The sequence below is a fragment of the Cottoperca gobio genome, chromosome 14, assembly GCF_900634415.1.
Source record: "Cottoperca gobio chromosome 14, fCotGob3.1, whole genome shotgun sequence".
In the NCBI taxonomy this organism is placed as follows: Eukaryota; Metazoa; Chordata; class Actinopteri; order Perciformes; family Bovichtidae; genus Cottoperca; species Cottoperca gobio.
The window spans coordinates 17,644,594-17,663,186 of NC_041368.1; the positions used below are offsets into that span (position 1 = coordinate 17,644,594).

The window sequence follows — 18,593 nt, forward strand, 5'->3', positions numbered from 1 at the left end:
GATAGCAGCTTTCTCTCTAGGCCGTATAAACCAACATACTGAAGGACAGACCCTGCAGCGGACTGTAAATGCACACTGAGAGAGACTCAAAAGGTCAGAGTTGGTGCATTCCTCAGAGAACATGGAAGATAGATGTGAAGGGAGAGGGCAGATGACTGTAAACAAAGGTCTGGCTGAGGATGTAGAATATATTGTTTGGACTTATGTCTCACTCTGTGGGAAGACTTGCTGTTAAGAATTCACCAGTATTTATTCTGCTGTTAAATAAGCGTTGGCAGGTAAGAGCACACAAAGAAAGCTGGCTGTCTAATTTAAAGATCTGTCTTCTTCATACCCCAGAAGCTGTGCATTTTTGGCCTTGTTTCTTTTAGGTGGCTCTGAGTGGCACTTTTACTGTAGCTGCCACTTCCTATAGACTTGATGAAGTGGGACACGCTTCACTCACTTTGACAGGATTCCCGCAGAGCCTTAAAAAGTCTTCAAGAGCATTTATTCATCTAAAAATAAGGCTTTAAATGGTATTAAAATGTCTTAAATTAATCTTTCAAAAGTCTTTAAAAATGCTAAAACATGCAGTAAGATTTTATGAATAATTCTATTTATGACATTAGCAATTTAAAATCTCCAAATAATATTTTGTTATGTACTGATGATTCCCTATCACATTAAAGTGACACAGATCAGGATAGCGGAACCAAGAACACTCAATGAATTGATACAGAAAGTGTTTTAAACTCAGCACGATTATACTTTTTTCTTCAATTTTGGTTATTGTTAAATTGGCCGTAAACTTAATTCTGAGTGGCATTTAAACATTTTTTTTTTTTTAAATCTGACTTGCCTTAAGCTGCGTGAAGGATCCCTGCTTTGAAGCATTTCTGGTCCCTGTGATTTATGTGATGTGATGTGGATTCAGGAGGTGTTTCAGATGTATGGCAGTTGTTTTCAAACACATTTGCTTGTCAATCCCGCCAGCGAGAGCCCGAGGTAATGTGAAAGCAGAGGTGACACCAGCTGTAACCAATGAGGCTGAGGTGCTCGTGTCGTGCCCAAATATAGCATCTCAACATAAGCAATGCACATCTGTTTGAGAGCCACAGCAATGTCTGTTTCAAACATTCTTTTGAGACATTAATTGGAGACTAGGCTGGTGGAATTGTGTAAATGGGGAAAAATGTATTGAGCATCTCAAACGCAGATTGTTACAACAGCAGATATGTCGTGCCAATGCACAAGTCGTGAGAACTATGACTGTGAGACTTGTGTCTGTGATGCCCCATAAATCACAACCTCACTTGAAAGAGACTTTCGTTTCAGGCAGCTGTCATGCAGTTTATTAAATATGTGGTCTAATGCTTTCGTTCTCATTCCTCTGAACTAAATGAGTTAAAGCTGCGGACTCAAACCGCTCCAAACAAACTTGCTGTGAATGCGGCACAAATGTTCCTCAAACGGGCTCATGACCTAACATTATCAGGCTGGAGATCGTTTGGGGATTGAAAGACATTAAAAATAGCTTGCCGAGACAAACTGTACTGCTGCATTAACGACGATAAGATATCATTCTAATAAAGGGCATTTAATATAACTTTATAATCACTGCAGAACACTGCAGAATCATTCTGCACTAATTGAAATGTATAGTCTTGCTTTGGCTCCTCAGTGCTAATGGATGTATATTACAATGCAACTAAAAAGGTTCTGCATTAAACATGAGATACTAAAACGGCAATGTTAAGTCATGTTTGGAAACCTCTAATTTATTCTGGTATAGTGTTTTCCAATGATGCCATCCAAGTATGAGTCTGCAAGGTGAATCTTAATGGATCTTTGAATCGTCTGTAGAGTCTAAAAAGAATCTTGGTATTGGTTCATGTCAGAGTTAGTCTCCTCTAGCAATGCAGGCCGTACACGGTGCTGTGGTATGGTTGCCGAAACCATGGACTCTCAGAATTGTGTTGAATTTGACATACCCTTTTAGTCTCAGCAACACATGCAAAACTCTCAACATTTGATGTTTTCATGCAGTACATTCCTAATTTCTTTGATTTTGTTGGTGACACTGTAGGCTACACAGGCCATCTGAGCACTGTGAGAGAGGACAGGATGTTTTGCATCCTCTGTGACTTGTTTCAACCAGACTCCCATAAGCCGAGCATGAATTTCATGCAGCACTAAGCTGTACAGCTCTAAGCTGAGATCTTGGCATAGAATCAGCTCACGCAGTAAATGAAAACATAACTGTCTCACTTAATTTCCTTCGCGACAAGTCCATATTTCATTTTCTTTACATTTTCAAACGCATAAATAAATATTTCTGCTTTTAACCACAGACAAAAGTCCTCACAGTTATTTTTCTTTGGCTGTCTCCACAGTTACAAGCCTATCGTTGACTACATCGACACTCAGTTTGAAAACTATCTCCAGGAGGAGCTGAAGATCAAACGCTCGCTGTTTAACTACCACGACACCAGGATCCACATCTGCCTTTATTTCATCGCCCCGACAGGACACTCCCTCAAGTCCCTGGACCTTGTCACTATGAAAAAACTGGACAGCAAGGTACACACCACCGACACACAAACACACAAACACACAGCCATATAGATATGCTGTGGTTTTCCCCCTTTTTGGCAAAAAGCTCCCTCGCACAGTCCCGGTCCTTTCCCCATTGTCTGTGAGTAACTACCAGTGTTGCTGAAATCCGACCTCCCTTTCACTGTGACCGGTTTGCATTTCACTGAGACATGGATACCGCTGATCTTTTTGTTGGGGTGTGGACTCTGTGTGTCCCAAAGGAATAAGAAAGCTGAAAGAAAAATGCTGCAGTGAATGTGCAAATCGCCATTGCAGATTCACGAGTTCTGACACACATTGCACATTTAAAAGCCAACATGTTGCATGCTTTTGTGCGAGTGACCATGTTCTAAAAACGTATATAAGATTATAATCAAGTGGTCTTTGATATACAGCAGTAATGAACATTGATGTACATTTTTCTAATGACTTATTCTGAGTTCCGGTTTGACATATTTGCAGTTTACAGGTCAAGCGTACAGCAGTCAATATTCACATTCAGAGCCGCATTGATTTATTGCTCTTGTGCGAGTTTACTACACAGACTATTGGTCAGTGGATCCGTGTTTTGCCCATACGTCCGATGAGTGCAGCTCAGTGGAGACGGAATCACTGGCTCGGCCTCAATTAGACAACTGGTGGAAAAAAATCTCATCAGAACAGCAGTTGGAGCGTGAAAGAAGAGGACAGGGGAGGACGGTGACACAAATGGGCAAGCCGACACATTTGAAAGGTCTATATTGGAGCCATGTTGTATTTGTTAAGATTATATTATAATATTTGGGGAAATCAGTTTCTTTGTGAAGTTTTCAACTGTAGAGATGATTTCTTTCTGCTTGATAACACGTGTAATAAATTCAACCTGTTGACATTTTGATGAGATGTTTCGGTAAACGTCTCGGCGATAAAACACAGCTAAAATCGTTCAGTGGTTTCTTTTTCCGGAAATCTTGGTTTCAGCGTGTGGAGTTTCGGGAAGGGGAAAAGAGCCTCAAAACCTTTCAAAGTGCATGTTCACAAAGCCGGGAGGAGAAGAAACGACAGAGAGAAAAGAGGCAGTTAAAATGCACAAGTGAAGATTTGTGTGTCTTCAACTCTATACGTGTCTCTATGTGCTGGAGAAGGGTTGTACTGACTTCTGAGATCTTTACAAGCACTTAAACTGAGATGAGTGTCGATGTATTTTGCGTTTTTTTGGAATTAAGAGATGTGTATATGCTTGCTTACACCGTGTCACAACACCTTACTGTCCCTGATGGCACTTCTGTATGACTGATGAAGTGGCAGCTTTCGCCCTGCTTGTGCCTGCTGATGCAATGATAATGAATCCAGAACAAAGCAGATGGTCAGCCTGTGATCAAAACCTGCTGTCTTACCTCTGCCAACTATCAACGCACTGCTGCTCGTCTCTGCCAAATGTGTCCGGGTACTATTCTAAACAATGACCGGATACTTCAGCCAACTGCCACTCTCAGGGGACAGCTAATAGTTTTAGGAGGACTTGAGAAACTTATTTTTTTCTCCATTGAATTCATTAACTTGTACTATGTTTCGATGTTTACATTCACTAAACATAAATGTTGATTTAAAATGCCACTTTATCTATTTTTTTTATCTAAGCCAACCTTACTACGTATGACAGCCAAGCGTCACCTGAGGACCAACTGCATTTCTAAAGACAAAGTCATGAACCAGAATGCTGTTCAACAGAGAGGATTTTCATAGAAAGGGCCAAGATTTAAATTCAGCCCCTTCTCTTTGTATCAGGCGACAGCGCTGACCACTGAGCCTCTGTACCGTCTTTACCAGCCAACAGAGTGGTCAAAGCCTGGCACCATACGCTGCCAACTGTCTCATGATGCCATCCAAACCACCACAGCCAACTCTCTGTACCCTTTGCTTTGAAGCAAGGCATAGTAGCGAAGTAGATAATATATTATCTTTATCCTGGTAAATGAACCACAGCAAGGGCAGATAACATGAGCTAAATGTGTTTGCTGTCGTATAGCTGCTTACCTGATATACTCCACTCTAATACGAGTGAAAGCAAATACATATTCCCAACCCTCTTTATTGTAAACCTCCTGCATGTCTGTAAGGGACATTTTGTTACACTCAAGGCCTTTTTCATTTGCACAGTGCCTGAACGTGTTGTAAAGTGACAGCAATGTTGGCGGCAGACACTTTTATGCAAAAGTGATTTACAGCATTGTGAGTGCAACAGTGGGTTCAGTTTTAGCCTGAGTGGGTGGCCACTGTGAGCGCCTGCTCTGACCCCAGTGGCTCTGACCCCAGTGGCTCTGACCCCAGTGGCTCTGTCCCAGCAATCTCCACTTTGTTGAGTGACCACAGTGTGGATGTGACGCTGTTTTTTTTGAATGCAGTGGTCTCTTTCTAGATAAAATAATAATGTGTTGCAGCCAATATTATCTGTTCTGAAAACATCTCTTTGCCATGAGAGGCATTTTCAAGAGCGACTCCTTCTCTAGACTCGAGGGCCACAGACACATGTTTTATTTCTGTGCTGAGATATGTTCACGTCAATGCCACGAAGCATTACTCTGTGGGAATATGAACTTTTATCTGGAAATGAAAGATAAATGAACTGAGCTGTCCTGTCTGCCAGATAGCCCTGTCACTGGAAAAACCAGGGACGCAGACCAGAAGCAAGTCTTCCCTCAGTCTGCAGAGTTTGCTGTCAAGGCTAGACAATGGTGTTTTTCTTGTTAAATGGGGTACGGCTCACCCCTCCCTACAGAGGGTGGTTGAAGGCAGGGTGGTTTGTGGCAGGAAGAAAGATAAGGGTCTGAAGGAGGTGTCCCTTTTGTTTTAAAACATTTTTTTCTTGCATAGGAGGAAATCATTCCGAGTTAATTATCTAATATTAGCGTCTAGAGAGGATTCAGTTTGTTGCGGTCATTTGACAAACAATGATTGATATTTCCCTCTAACCTTTTTAAATTCAATCAGACTTGGGTGGTAGAGTATTTTCAGATAATTCTTTTTGATTTAGATTTTTATTTGTTATGCCCGTTTGCACCAGATTAGAGGATTTCAACTGTGGGTTGATGGGGCGGGTCACAGGAAGAAATGTGAGGCAGAGATTAAGGTGAAAGAGACGGGTACATGTCTGTGTTAGAAAACCATCAAGAAGTTTGTTTTTGTAGTTTGACCCGCTGATTTGGCCTGCGTAGGCGTAGGCGTAGGCTAACTAACCGACTCATTGTACTTCCTATTTCCCAAATTATGGGAAGTTTCAGTTGCAAAAGGTTTGAGCTGAGCAGCTGATTCTCTTAAAGTGAAGTAAGAAGAATAAGAGGATTCATTAATATTAACTTGTTTCATGTAGCACTATAAATATATGTTTTTACATTATTTAGGCTCTGAATGTATCTGTGGTTCTTATATCCCTCGAACACTAACACTCTCCTCCATCTATTCCTATATAGAGATTTGACCCGTGTGATATTAAAACCGAAAAAAAAATATCACACTGTTATGTTTATTTCAATGATTCATTTTACATGTGAAACTGCTCTGCTGTGGTTACAGCTACCCCTCTGGTGCTCCTAGTTGTTCAGAACAAACCCTGAGAACTATTTGGGAATACCCTTTGGCCAGCTGGGAAAACCCGCCTGTGGGAAGTGAACAGATATCCCCCTCCCTCCTCACTGGGGCTGCATTCAGCACTGGATCGCAATTCGTCAACTTGGTTTGTTGAATAAGGTTTAAAACACAATACTGGCCGCCCTGCTGTAAATTAATGAGCCAATAAAGTATGATGAGCCTGTAATTTGACTCCTAACAAGCGCTGGCTCTTGCTCTGAGGCACACTACTGAATTGATGAGTGAATCTGCGGGGATCCTCCTCGTCCTCCCGGTTAATGATTGGAGTAATACAGACGAACTGTTTATTTCTGCACATCTGCTGCTGATTGGAGATGGAGCCTAGTTTGTTTTTATAATCACTGTTTGTTTTCTATATCTGTTGGGGTTCTGCTGCATATTATATTTAGCAATGTACTTAGATTTGGTTTCTGTTTTTAATTAGGTTTTCATTTTGTTTCATTTAGCTTTTATTCACAGTGTTTTTGTATTGATTGATTGATTGATTGATTTAATAATATATATTTAAATACATTTATATTTAAATAAATATATATATTTAAATACATTTATATTTAAATAAATATATATATTTAAATACATTTATATTTAAATATTCAAATAAATAAATAAATATTTATATATATATTTAAATACATATAAATATATATTTAAATATATTTAAATACATTTATTTATATTTATTTAAATACATTTATATTTATTTAAATACATTTATATTTATATATAATAACAATGCTCTACAAATTTAATAACTTTATTTATTAAATCCCTCATTCTTTCCTTAGGTCAGCATAATTCCCATCATTGCCAAAGCAGACACAATCTCCAAGAGTGAGCTCCACAAATTCAAAATAAAGATTATGAGCGAGCTGGTGAGCAACGGTGTCCAGATATATCAGTTCCCAACAGATGACGACACCGTCAGTGAGATCAACGCCTCCATGAACGTAAGTCATGTTGTGACACTCAAACATTCATACAAAATCAGTCTTGGTGTCTTTTTACTTTTACAAGAAAATGCCAGATGTGTTTTTTGTAAGTAAAAATGATAGCATTGGGCCTCATCAAGTTTTTCCTTACATTTGTTCTCGAGGGGAAAAACTGTAAAATATGTGCAAATACCAGCTGACCGCAGTGTCCATGTGCTTAAACATACAGTATATGCAAACATTACTAATAGTTTTACGCAAAACTGTATGAATACTGGCTCTGTTTGATTGCACCAGTTCCCCATTGCTCCATCTCTTTTCTTTTCTTCATGCAGAAAACACAACTGAGAATATTTATAATGGTGATGATGCATAATAAGTGCTCAAACACACACCTACACTTTCACAAACGATAAATTCTCTCACGGATAAATAAGACTGCATTTGGTTTTCCCAGACACAGTCCTTGTACAGTATGCCCGATCTATTCATAGTCGGTTACATCAGCGCCCACACTCACCAGTTTGTTCCTCTGAGCTGCAACCGGCCAGCTGGTTTCAACTCGCCACTCATTTTTGAGGTTGCATATCAGGCATGTTTTCCACATGATGCCTCACTGTCGATCCTAACGAGGCGTAGTAGCTCTGAGAGCAATAAGAAAGTGTGTTTTATCACTTCAACAAAATAGGCCTCTCAGCCCTAACTGAGCCACATGTTAAACTGAAAACACAGCTCTGGTGCAACTCGTATGTCAACGTGGTTACACTTCACTGTGGTGTGGGCTTGTGAAAGATAAGAGGTGACAGCCACAGGGAAACAAGTTTTGAATGTATCCGTTTTGTTGTGTTCTTTGTATAACATTGTTGTGTCTGGTGAATTCAACTTGTGAAGTGGTTGCTGTTCGGCATGAAGAAACTCTTTAAGAATGATTAACCCAGAAGAAAGAGGGAGCTGGGATTCAGCCCCTGTTAATGGTTAATGGTTAATGACATCTTTAACACCACAACTTTGCTTCCTGCGCAGGCTCATCTGCCCTTTGCTGTGGTTGGGAGCGTGGAAGAAGTCAAAGTGGGGAACAAAGTAGTGAGGGCCAGACAGTACCCCTGGGGTATCGTGCAAGGTGAGAACCGTGTGTGTGTGTGTGTGTGTGTGTGTGTGTGCGTGCCTCAAGCAAGCACAACAGTGAGTCGTACATGAAGAGAGGTCAGTGGATGTTTAAGCCCTTACATAAACTGCCACAGAATTTGAATTTTAAGTAATACGACAGGACATTTTGATAATTGATTAATTATTATTAATTATCTTTCAGGCAAAAATAGCAACCATTTGGTGGGTTGTCTTTCCCCAATGTGATGATTTGCTCTTATTATTAGTAAAATATCACACGGACAAATCAAGGACTTTAAAGACGTCCTCTTGAGCTGTGGGAACTTTGATATTTCATAGACTAAATAATTTATCAAGGACATAATTGGCTGATTAATTAATAATGAAATAATCGTTGGTTGCAGTCCCAATAAAAACATCTAACACTTATCTGCAGCGGTAAAGATTCACCATTGAACCCGACATGGAAGAGCACATGCAGGAGAGAATTGTGAAAACGTTTACAATTCATTTCTACTTTGCAAATATCATTTTGGTCATGCCAATTTAGCACGGTCTTATCGTAGATGCCATAATGTCGTAAATCATCAAAACAGGAGGCCATATAACGCAACAACTTAGAAAGCAAGGGCGTCTATCAGCATCCATGGTAAAAGATGTATTCCTGCTCACTGTAGAGCGGCGAGTGCATCCCACAGTTTGCCTGTTTATTTTTACCCCCCCTCTTTAAGCGGAGCGCCCTCCACAGCTGCGAGGATGACTTCATGCAGAGTGACACTGCAAAATGAAGGGCGAGTGGGTGGAGATTGTTTGGGAAATTGCTAGTGTGTGCTAGAGATGTGTGTGGTGATTTATGTCTGTCTTTGTGTGCATGTACTAGTATGATTCTCCCTATATATTTCTGTGTGTGTGTGTGTGTGTGTGTGTGTGTGTGTGCAGATATGCCTGTGTGTCTGCATGCATGTGTTGCTCATAGCATCATCAGAGGATATTTGTTTCCCACAGCTCATTCCTCTGTGCTTGTCAATGAGCGTAAACAATTTAATCTAATAATGTCACACAAGGAGTTGAGCTGTGAGAATATTACTGCTCATATGGAAGTTGCTCTCCCTCCCTCCCTCCAAACTCTCTCTCTTCCTTCCTTTCCTCAGTTTACTGCTCCTGTGTCCTCCCCCTGTCCTCCTTTCCTCTCTCCATTATCCACGGACCACTCTCATTCCCCAACCCTCTGAGGACACTTTCTATCGTTATTTATAAAGCCCGCTGTGTGTCTCCTGGGGGGACAAATTCCTCTGGACACAATCAGTCCCCATGAAGCTATGGTCCTGTCCAGTAACATACAGAATAGTTCCGTCTGCAGAAAGTTATCTCGGCTTTGCTGGAAACTCACTTCTTTCAGATTTGTTGCTATTGATACAACAAAATGCTCACCGTAGAATGTTAAGAACACAGGGTGTTGAGGGGAAAAGTCATTTAAAGATTCATGAAAGCACAATGTTTGATCCTAATGTTAACAAAGGAGTAGTCTCACGACCCAAAATGACAACCAGCTGTCTCTCTAATCAATCTCACAAAACTTCATCTCTATTTGTAATGATTTAGGAAATATTTTTTGATGATGTAAAAGATTTGTTTGCTCCAGTAAAATGTGGAATAATACCAGACTTTAAATCTTTAAAACTATGATTTTCCTCAAACAAAATGCCAGATTCTATGTTAAAAGAATACCGATTGGGCCTCTAATACATGAAAAGTGGAGTTCAAGGCGATTTGTTGTCATATTCCATTATTGAAGCTGTAAGACATTATGCTGCTCTGTTTCCATGAGCTTAAGATAGAAGTATTATTTCTATAAATAAACTGATATTGCCATTTGTTCTTTGGTTTTGTTATTGTCTGCATCTAATTATCTTATCAACCTTGTTCATGTCTGCCTAACGACAACAATCTGCACTGCTTGATGCAGTACAAGAAAAACTACTTGGCTTTTAGTCCGGCCGGCTTGCAAACTGATGGCTCACCATTCACACAACACACTTCGTCACAGTATCAGAGGACCGTCGGGGGCCGAAGAGGACAGAAGTCTTAGTGTTTAACTCCACTTGGCCGACTGAAAGGAAGGCCTGTGTCAATGGAAACAGTTTGCGGATGCCAGATGTCATATAGATGGGTTATGGTAACCTCTCGACGAGCCATGGGAAATTTCCATAGACTTGAAGAAAGACAGAGGAAGGGCTGGCTGCTGATAAAAAAAGAGTAATTGAAGGGGGCTCAGTGTGTGTGTGAGTGTGAATGCATGTGTTTGTCTTCCCTCAGGATCTTGATACTCTGTTATCTCTGAACTCCAGACATTTGTGACATATTGCAGACCTTCCCATATTTCTTCTCTGCAAGCTACTGTGTGTTTTGTTTAACTGTGTTGTGGGTGTTTTGTATGTGAACATGGATGTTATCAATCACTTACTTTGCATTAGATTCGATTAGATGCATAAATTGTCGTCTTTTTGGGCTGGCTGATATCGTTACATTAGGTTATTGGTCAACTTGAATCCAAAATCAACCGTGCATCGTCAGTTGCTTTTATGCATGAGTTAAAGTCGGCTCTGGACCTTCGTCTCAGATTAGCCCAACATACACTGATATAAAGACAATAAAGGGAGAGTAAATTCATTACTTTTGGGGAAAAGAAAACAATTCATACTCTTGCAATTGAGATTTTTATTATTCATACTTTGATCCCCTGACCTTTTTGTCTAGAGCCACAAGCAGGCTGACTTTTCTTTTGGCTGGGATCCCATGATATTTGGTACAGATATTGTTGGTGCCCAGAAGATGAATGCTAATGACTCTGGTGATCCCCTGTTTTTACCTCTCGGCCTACCAGCAGGTCAAAGTTATCCAGTGAAATGTCTTGGCGTATACTGAATGGATTGGCACAGAATCTTGTACAGACATTAATGGTTCTCAGATTTATCCTAATGACCATGGACATCCTGTGACTTTTCATCTAGCACCACCGTGAGGGTCACATTCGTAGCTTTAAGTGAAATGTCTATACAACTAATTAAATGCATTGCCATAAAATGACACGCATTCATGCCACACACACACACACACACACACACACAGTCGCTCGTATGGCTGTAGACTCTACAGAAACCCTTTTTACCATGTAGCTTTAGTGCGGCTACTATCATATAAATAATTATACTTGTCTACCACTCAAAATATGGTAAAGCCTTTCCAAAAACACAGGAACAAATGATCAGCCCGGGACACATGGATCATTTTGATGTATTTTTTTGATTTTGCACGTCTCTCTTTCCATCATTTTTTGTGTGGCTGCAGTTTTCTTTTGCAGCCACGTCTCTGTTCTTAATTTGACTGTTTCTGTTCTCGTGCTGGCGTGTGTGTGTGTCTGTCTGCAGAGCTCGGATATCTTGAGGGCTCAGTGCTGCAGTCAGTCAGAGGGGTTGGCCCTCATTCAGCCCTCAGCGGGGGGGCCAGTACAGAGAGACTATTAGATGCCAAATGAAAAGGCAATTTCAGAAGCCTGGATGCAGCCCCAGAGAACAACTCATGTCTGTTTTTAACTTGTATACTCCCACTAATGATGTGTGGTCAACCAGCAAATTTAAGTAGAAATAAGAGTAAGTTATTTAGACAGCTGCTACTATTTCACGTATTTATTAAGATTTATTTTGGCGTTCAAAGTAGACGTGGGTGAGTTGGTGCTTAGTCACTTGCTTTTTTGTCCTATTCTAATGAAGGAACATGTTATTTCTGTGGGTGGGTGGTTCGTGCACTTTGAATGTGTTATGTTGCACTTTTTTATTTTGATGCTACATTTGTGGTTTGCTATCGAGCACTGCAGGCTGCTTTCTCAGCATTCTCCATCAGGAGAATCTAAATGCCATCCTCATTGCCATCGCTTTTTTTCATTATTGCCGTCTTTACACCCTCGAAGCTCGCAGCTCGTGCTGGTATTCAAACACAGCATACTTCCTATTTCCGTCCACTTCCACCCCCGGGTTATTGGCATATGCTCCAGCCCCTGAAACGCCACGTGCCTCCGCTCTGCACGTGCCATCGCACACGCACACGCACACCAGAGCTGAGGACAACATAAAAGCTCTTTATAGCATCTTTCTGAGGTTTAACAGGTTGATCACTTTAAATTCCTCCAAGGAGAAAGTTATTTTTTCCAAAACGTCTGTTTTAAAGAGTTCCTCCTACTTTTTTTTTTTCAAGATAATCCGGCTGATGTATCACTTATACACTGGGTCACAGCTGCTTTTAGGATTGTGCTCCAGGTTTTTAGTGCTTAGCAGAAATGTGGCACTTCAGTGTGTCCTCATTTTAAAGATTGGAGGAAATTGAGCATATCAAATAATTAGAAGTTTTCCAAGTTTCCACATAGTCTATGAAGTCTGAAGAAGGGAAAACTTTATTTTCAAAGGTAGGAGAGATTTGTCTTGATGAGAGCAGTGCAGAGTGGGAGAGTCAGCAGAAAGGATTCTGACCGCAGGGATGTCTATTCAAAAGTCTTAAAAAGTTCTGCATTTAGTTTCCTCAGAATCGTAGTATTGTTCAATTATAAAATGTTTTTGTATGACGCACAAATAAGTCGAAGTGTTTGCGACAGTGCATTGAGAGTGAACTGTCACTACTGCTAGCTACAGTAGCTAGGAAGCTCGTCTTTTTTAAATTATTAATCCCTCCATTCATTTTCTGTCTAGGTCAAAGTAGTTTTATCATTAGGAATTATTTTTATTCAGTTCTCAGAAGTACTGAAACATTGTGATATAGCAATAAATAATTCTATCCCTTATTGTCCCTGCTGGTACTTTTTATACTTTAGACTGACTAGGCTGACTATTAGCAGCATATGTATTGCCGTATTATTGCCCACTTATCCAGACTACATCCTCGCCTACTTGCTCTTGCCACATTGACCTTTGTTGTGACCTCTAACAGGAACACAAATGTGGTGACCTGTGAGTAAAAAGGCTTCATCAGAATGGAAATGACGCCCAGGGGCACCCTCCACTCAGCTGTCAATCTGTCAGGCAGGAAACGCTTCCTGCCCTTTCCCCACCATGAAATCATTAAGCTGTGAGAGTCACTCAGACATGAAACTAAAGTTGTTAAAGTGGCTCCAGTGGAATAAATCAACATCAAAAGTGCAGAATATCTCCAATTTATCGTCGCCTTTTTGTTTGCAAAATGTGATAGCTTTGATTTAATGGCTGCCAAATGTGATTTATCCAATTGTGTTTTGTGCAGCCGACTACTTCACATTCCTGTCGAGATGTGGTATGATTTCCTGCTTTAGAGAGAGAGATGGAGAGGAAGGGAGGGTAGCAGGGTAGCAGGGTGACAGATGAGGTGTTGAAATAAGTTAGAAGCAGTAAAAAAAGAGAGAGCCAGGCACAGAATGAAAGGGAAAAGATCATTTGATTATCATCATAGGAAATAATTAAGATGATCACCTGAACCGCTGACTGCTCTCCTAATCCTGGTGTGTGCTTTCCCTTTTTTTTTTAGTCGAGAATGAGAGCCACTGCGACTTTGTAAAACTCAGAGAGATGCTGATCAGGGTCAACATGGAGGATCTGAGGGAGCAGACCCACGCCCGCCACTACGAGCTGTACCGACGCTGTAAGCTGGAGGAGATGGGCTTCAAAGATACAGATCCCGACAGCCAGCCATTCAGGTGAGAGACGCGTGGACACAACGAAATCCAAAACCACAGAGATACTCGAGTGTCAGCAGCAGGGAGAGTCTCTATTGTTACAAGACAATACCTAATCTATTTGTGTCTTTTCTTCTGTCCAGTCTTCAGGAGACGTATGAGGCCAAGAGGAAAGAGTTCCTGGGGGACCTGCAGCGTAAAGAGGAAGAAATGCGACAAATGTTTGTCAACAAAGTAAAAGAGACGGAAGCGGAACTGAAAGAAAAGGAGAGAGAGGTCAGTCTCAGGGGAAATCATAAGGGATGCACCATATGGATTTTTGACGATATCAGATGTGCTGATACTTTACAACTCTTTTTGGCCGACTGATATACAAACGCATTTATTTCCACTTAGTTACAGAGAACATTAAATCTCTCCTGTAGAGGATTTAACACATTATTATGCCTACTGTTATTGTGTTGGCCCACAAAAATAGTTATATTATTATTCAATTTAAAGCCTTTACATGCCGATGACGAGCCGATATCATCGTGCATCCCTAGAAAGGATGGTTATAGATGCAGTATGTTTGACACAAAAACATCCTGTGAAGTGCTACAACTTTGCATCATTTCCCCAAGTGTACTCAGTATAAGTATATTATAATAATAATAATAATAATACATGATGAGGTATGGGAGAGGAACTGTGTTCAAATATCATCCCATTTTTGTTTGTTGTTAGTTTATCCCATTGTCAGGTCCATTTCTCCAGAGTGAAGTTAACTGTCAGCAAGTACCAATTCAAATGTCTTGTCTCTCCTCTGTCGCCGTCCTGTCTTTCCATCACCACCCTCGCCTCCTCCTCCTCCTCCTCCTCCCACTCAGCTGCATGACAAGTTCGAGCAGCTGAAGCGGATGCACCAGGAGGAGAAGAGGAAGGTGGAGGAGAAGCGGAGAGACCTGGAGGAGGAGTTGAACGGCTTCAACAGGAAGAAGATGGCAGCAGAGACGCTCTCCTTATCTCAGCCCCTCAAGAAGGACAAGGACAAGAAAAAGTAAGCCCGTCCTTTTAATCACTCACTCACCCCCCCCACCCCCCCCCACTATTCTTCATTCCAGCCCTGCTCCTTTCTTCAACTAATCCTGTTGTCCTTTCATTCTGTGCCTTAAATCCTGAAATGATTTGCTTTTCGTACACAGCTTCTCTTTTTGCTCTCTAACCCCCCCCCCCCCCCCCCCCCCCCGTTACAAGTCTTTTTAAGCAGTCCTGTGGCAGCGTATCACATTAATGAGCCTTTAACTGAATGTGCCGTGCAGTTGCTGACCTATCTCCATTACACAAGCATTTCAGCGATTATAAAGGCCTGGCATGTGTTAAGGAAACTTCCTCCCCTTTTTTGTCCTGCCCAAGCTTAACATTTCCTGTCCTTTCACTCTTTCCTTCTGCCTCGCTCTAATTATTCAGGATATTCAGGGAGGATGCAGTGAAGCAATTGAAAGCTTGGCTTATAAATAGGTGATGCAGAATACAGCTCAGCACAGGGCAACACTGATTTCAATAGGGCTATGCTGATTGTGCATACGTATTTATGATGGCTCAGGTATACAGGCCTTTCATGGTTTAGCTCAATAACTACATGTGATGTATATTTCACTGTACGTTTATATAGATGTATTCTTTACCCTCGCAGACGGCTATTGGTTTCTGCTCGTGTTTGTGACGCTCGTTCTTCATTGCGTGGTTTACAGTTTACATTCGGCATTGTCACCTTGAAGGTGCATTTTAAGGAAACCTTCCTCTTCTGTTGGTTTTGATTGACCCAACTATGCACGCGATGTGGCCTAAAGTATGTGGACAGACGTTCGGGTTTAGCTCAAACTACGGGAAATCTTAACGCTATAGCGCACAATTATATTATACACAACAGTGTTGTTCCAACTTGTTTCAGCAGATTGTTTTTGTCTCCACATGACGATGCCACTGTGCACAAAATAAGCTCCATGAAGAAATATATAAGTTTAGTGTGCAATAACTTGATTGGCCTGCTAAGAGCTCTTCCGTCAACCTCATCCAACACTCTTCTGGATAAATGAAACCACTGTAAACGTATAAGTTTGGTGTTTACTCTTCTATAGTGATGATATCTGACACTAGTGGCTGTCTGGGAGGTGGTAAATGATACGTATGCTAATCTTTGGACAGTGAGCGATGCCTGGCTCTGAGGCTTGACATTTGAGCATTTATGTGAAGATGCTTGGCTCCACCTTGTGGCTGCTCACACACTTTGCAGTCAGTGCTGCTTTAGGAAACTGATCTTCCATTTTGTGGTTTTGTGAATGACATCTCACAGATCCTCAGTGTTATGTGACTCATTGACTGGCCACAGTTTTGTTAAACTTGAGGGAACATGTTGATCGTAAAGCGTTGTTTATTCCAGATAAACAAAAGTAGCATTTCAGCGGAAACATTCAGGAGTGATGTTTGAAAAGGAAAGAGCTCCCCTGGCCTTGGCTGACATATTTACTGCATCAGACTGAATTGTGATGACTCCAACGTTTCCTTTCTAATCACTAACACACACATTGCTATTTATTTGAACTGTAGCGGCGCCTCTTTGCTTCAATTCTACTTCATTCATTTTCTGTAGAGATCTTTTTATTAATCATTTTTTTTATTTCCGCAAAGTAGTTGTTTATTCATCCAATTTATTTTGTTTATTGTTTGTCATTGTTTTTCAGTTAATTTATGGGCGCTGCATACCCCACCCACCCACACACGACCATGGATATGTCCTCCATCACCATAGCAACGTCAACACCTGTTTATTTTTGTTTGTTTTGACATTCCATCTTGACATTGTGCACACGGACCAAAGACACTGAGGATGATGAGCATGATGAAGCCACAGGGGAGGAGAAAGAGTGAAAGATGGTGAGAGATGAGGAGGAGGAGGAAAAAAAATGTCACTTGCCAAAAGTGGCTCTCATATATTCAGGATCCATCATTCTGTGCTTTTTGTTCTTTTTGTTTTTTACACTTTGTGTTTATAATTTTCTTTCTTTCTATGTTGTCAAAGATTTTCTGTTATTTGTGTTTTTCCATCAACTATTCACGCAGAAACGAGAGGTTCAAACCTTTTGGCACTAGAGTGTAACAGCATTTGAAAACGCTCAATATGTATCTAAAGAATTTAGGGTGTGCTTGATTTTTATACAACTGATGTTTAAATCACTAATTGAAGATATCGGTGAAATCAAACCATCAAATCAATAGTTTCATTTTTTTTTTTTATTATACCTGAGCTGTTGTCCAGGTGTGATGTGCCTGTTAACCTCTTTGTAGTCATTAAGTACATTTCACAGTAGAATAATTCCCTTAGCCCAAATAATACATTAAAATAGCATTATGTAACGCAATAAAACTGAGTATCCGTATACTGTATATATCACTGCATATACATGGGTACTGACGACCTAAAGCTTAGTCTTAAACAACAAACGTACGCAATATTCTGGTGCTGTTTCATATTAACTCAATAAATGTATGTGAATATTTTCTAGAGCTTGCCCAGCTTAATATGCAAAATGTACTAGTTTTTGAATATGATATAATTGTAAGAAGCACATATGACGGTGTACATTGTCGACAAATGATGTAACTTTATTATATATATATATATATATATATATATATATATATATATATATATATATATATATATATATATATATATATATATATATATATATATATATATATATATATATATATATATATATATATATATATATATATATATATATATATATATATATATATATATATTATATATATATATATATATATATATATATATATATATATATATATAACCTCGAGGGATCGCCTTGATGCGAGTGTTGTGGCAGTGGACACAAACATGAAGCCAGTATATGCACAGTATATGTATACACACAAACACAGGATTCAGGAAAACATACAAGCCTCAGCTCGCTGTAGAAGAGTGTACACTCAGAGAGAGAGAAGAGAGCAGCTGTATTTACTGTTTGTCGTTAAATAAATGCAAACCCCCCCCCCCACCCTCCCGACTTTGATGTGTCTCTCTGCCATTATTTCTTTGACGATATTCAGCCAGGAGGGAGATGAAAGTGAAACACAGGCAGGTGACAGTCCACTCTATATATATCTATATATATATATATATATATATATAACACACACACACACACGACATGCAGAGGATGTCAGCCTCAACTGTAACCCCCAACAGCTGTCAGCTTGAGATGTTTGCTCAGTCCGCACATAATCCGCCCTGCTTTCACCACCCTGCTACTGACCGTGTGTGTGAGACAGCAAGTTTAGTGTGTGTGAGAAACAGCAAGTTCAGTGTGTGTTTGCCAAAGGTGGAGAAGTGCGTGTGTGAAAAGGGATGTTTATTGACTGTGATGATTTTGGTTAACAGTATGCTTGTGAGTGGCGTGTGTGTATTCAGTGAGGGTGTTCACACAAGATTCAGCAGGTTGTCGCGCTGTTTAAAAACTCAAACTGTTTCTTCACTTAGCATTCTAGTATGAACACGGATCAAATAGTTTGTAAAAGATTGTGATGCTGGCTCATTTACATATTGGTCATTGATCAAAATCCATGTTTTGCATTCATATTGTGGCGTG

The 18,593-nt window shown here is 40.3% G+C and overlaps 1 protein-coding gene across 2 annotated transcripts in view; it reads left to right on the forward strand.

Moving 5' to 3' along the window:
• septin8a (septin 8a) overlaps positions 1–18,593 on the forward strand; it is a 34,908-nt gene that overhangs the window by 10,514 nt on the left and 5,801 nt on the right. The window contains exons 4-10 of one of the 2 annotated variants that reach the window (XM_029449001.1): positions 2,376–2,562; positions 6,993–7,154; positions 8,160–8,256; positions 13,791–13,959; positions 14,082–14,214; positions 14,808–14,977; positions 16,662–17,478. In XM_029449001.1, coding sequence (XP_029304861.1) covers positions 2,376–2,562; positions 6,993–7,154; positions 8,160–8,256; positions 13,791–13,959; positions 14,082–14,214; positions 14,808–14,977; positions 16,662–16,665 — 922 coding nt within the window. In that variant the 3' untranslated portion in view covers positions 16,666–17,478. Of the gene's footprint in view, positions 1–2,375; positions 2,563–6,992; positions 7,155–8,159; positions 8,257–13,790; positions 13,960–14,081; positions 14,215–14,807; positions 14,978–16,661; positions 17,479–18,593 lie in introns of those variants that run through there. The other variant, XM_029449000.1, reaches the window with a different exon arrangement.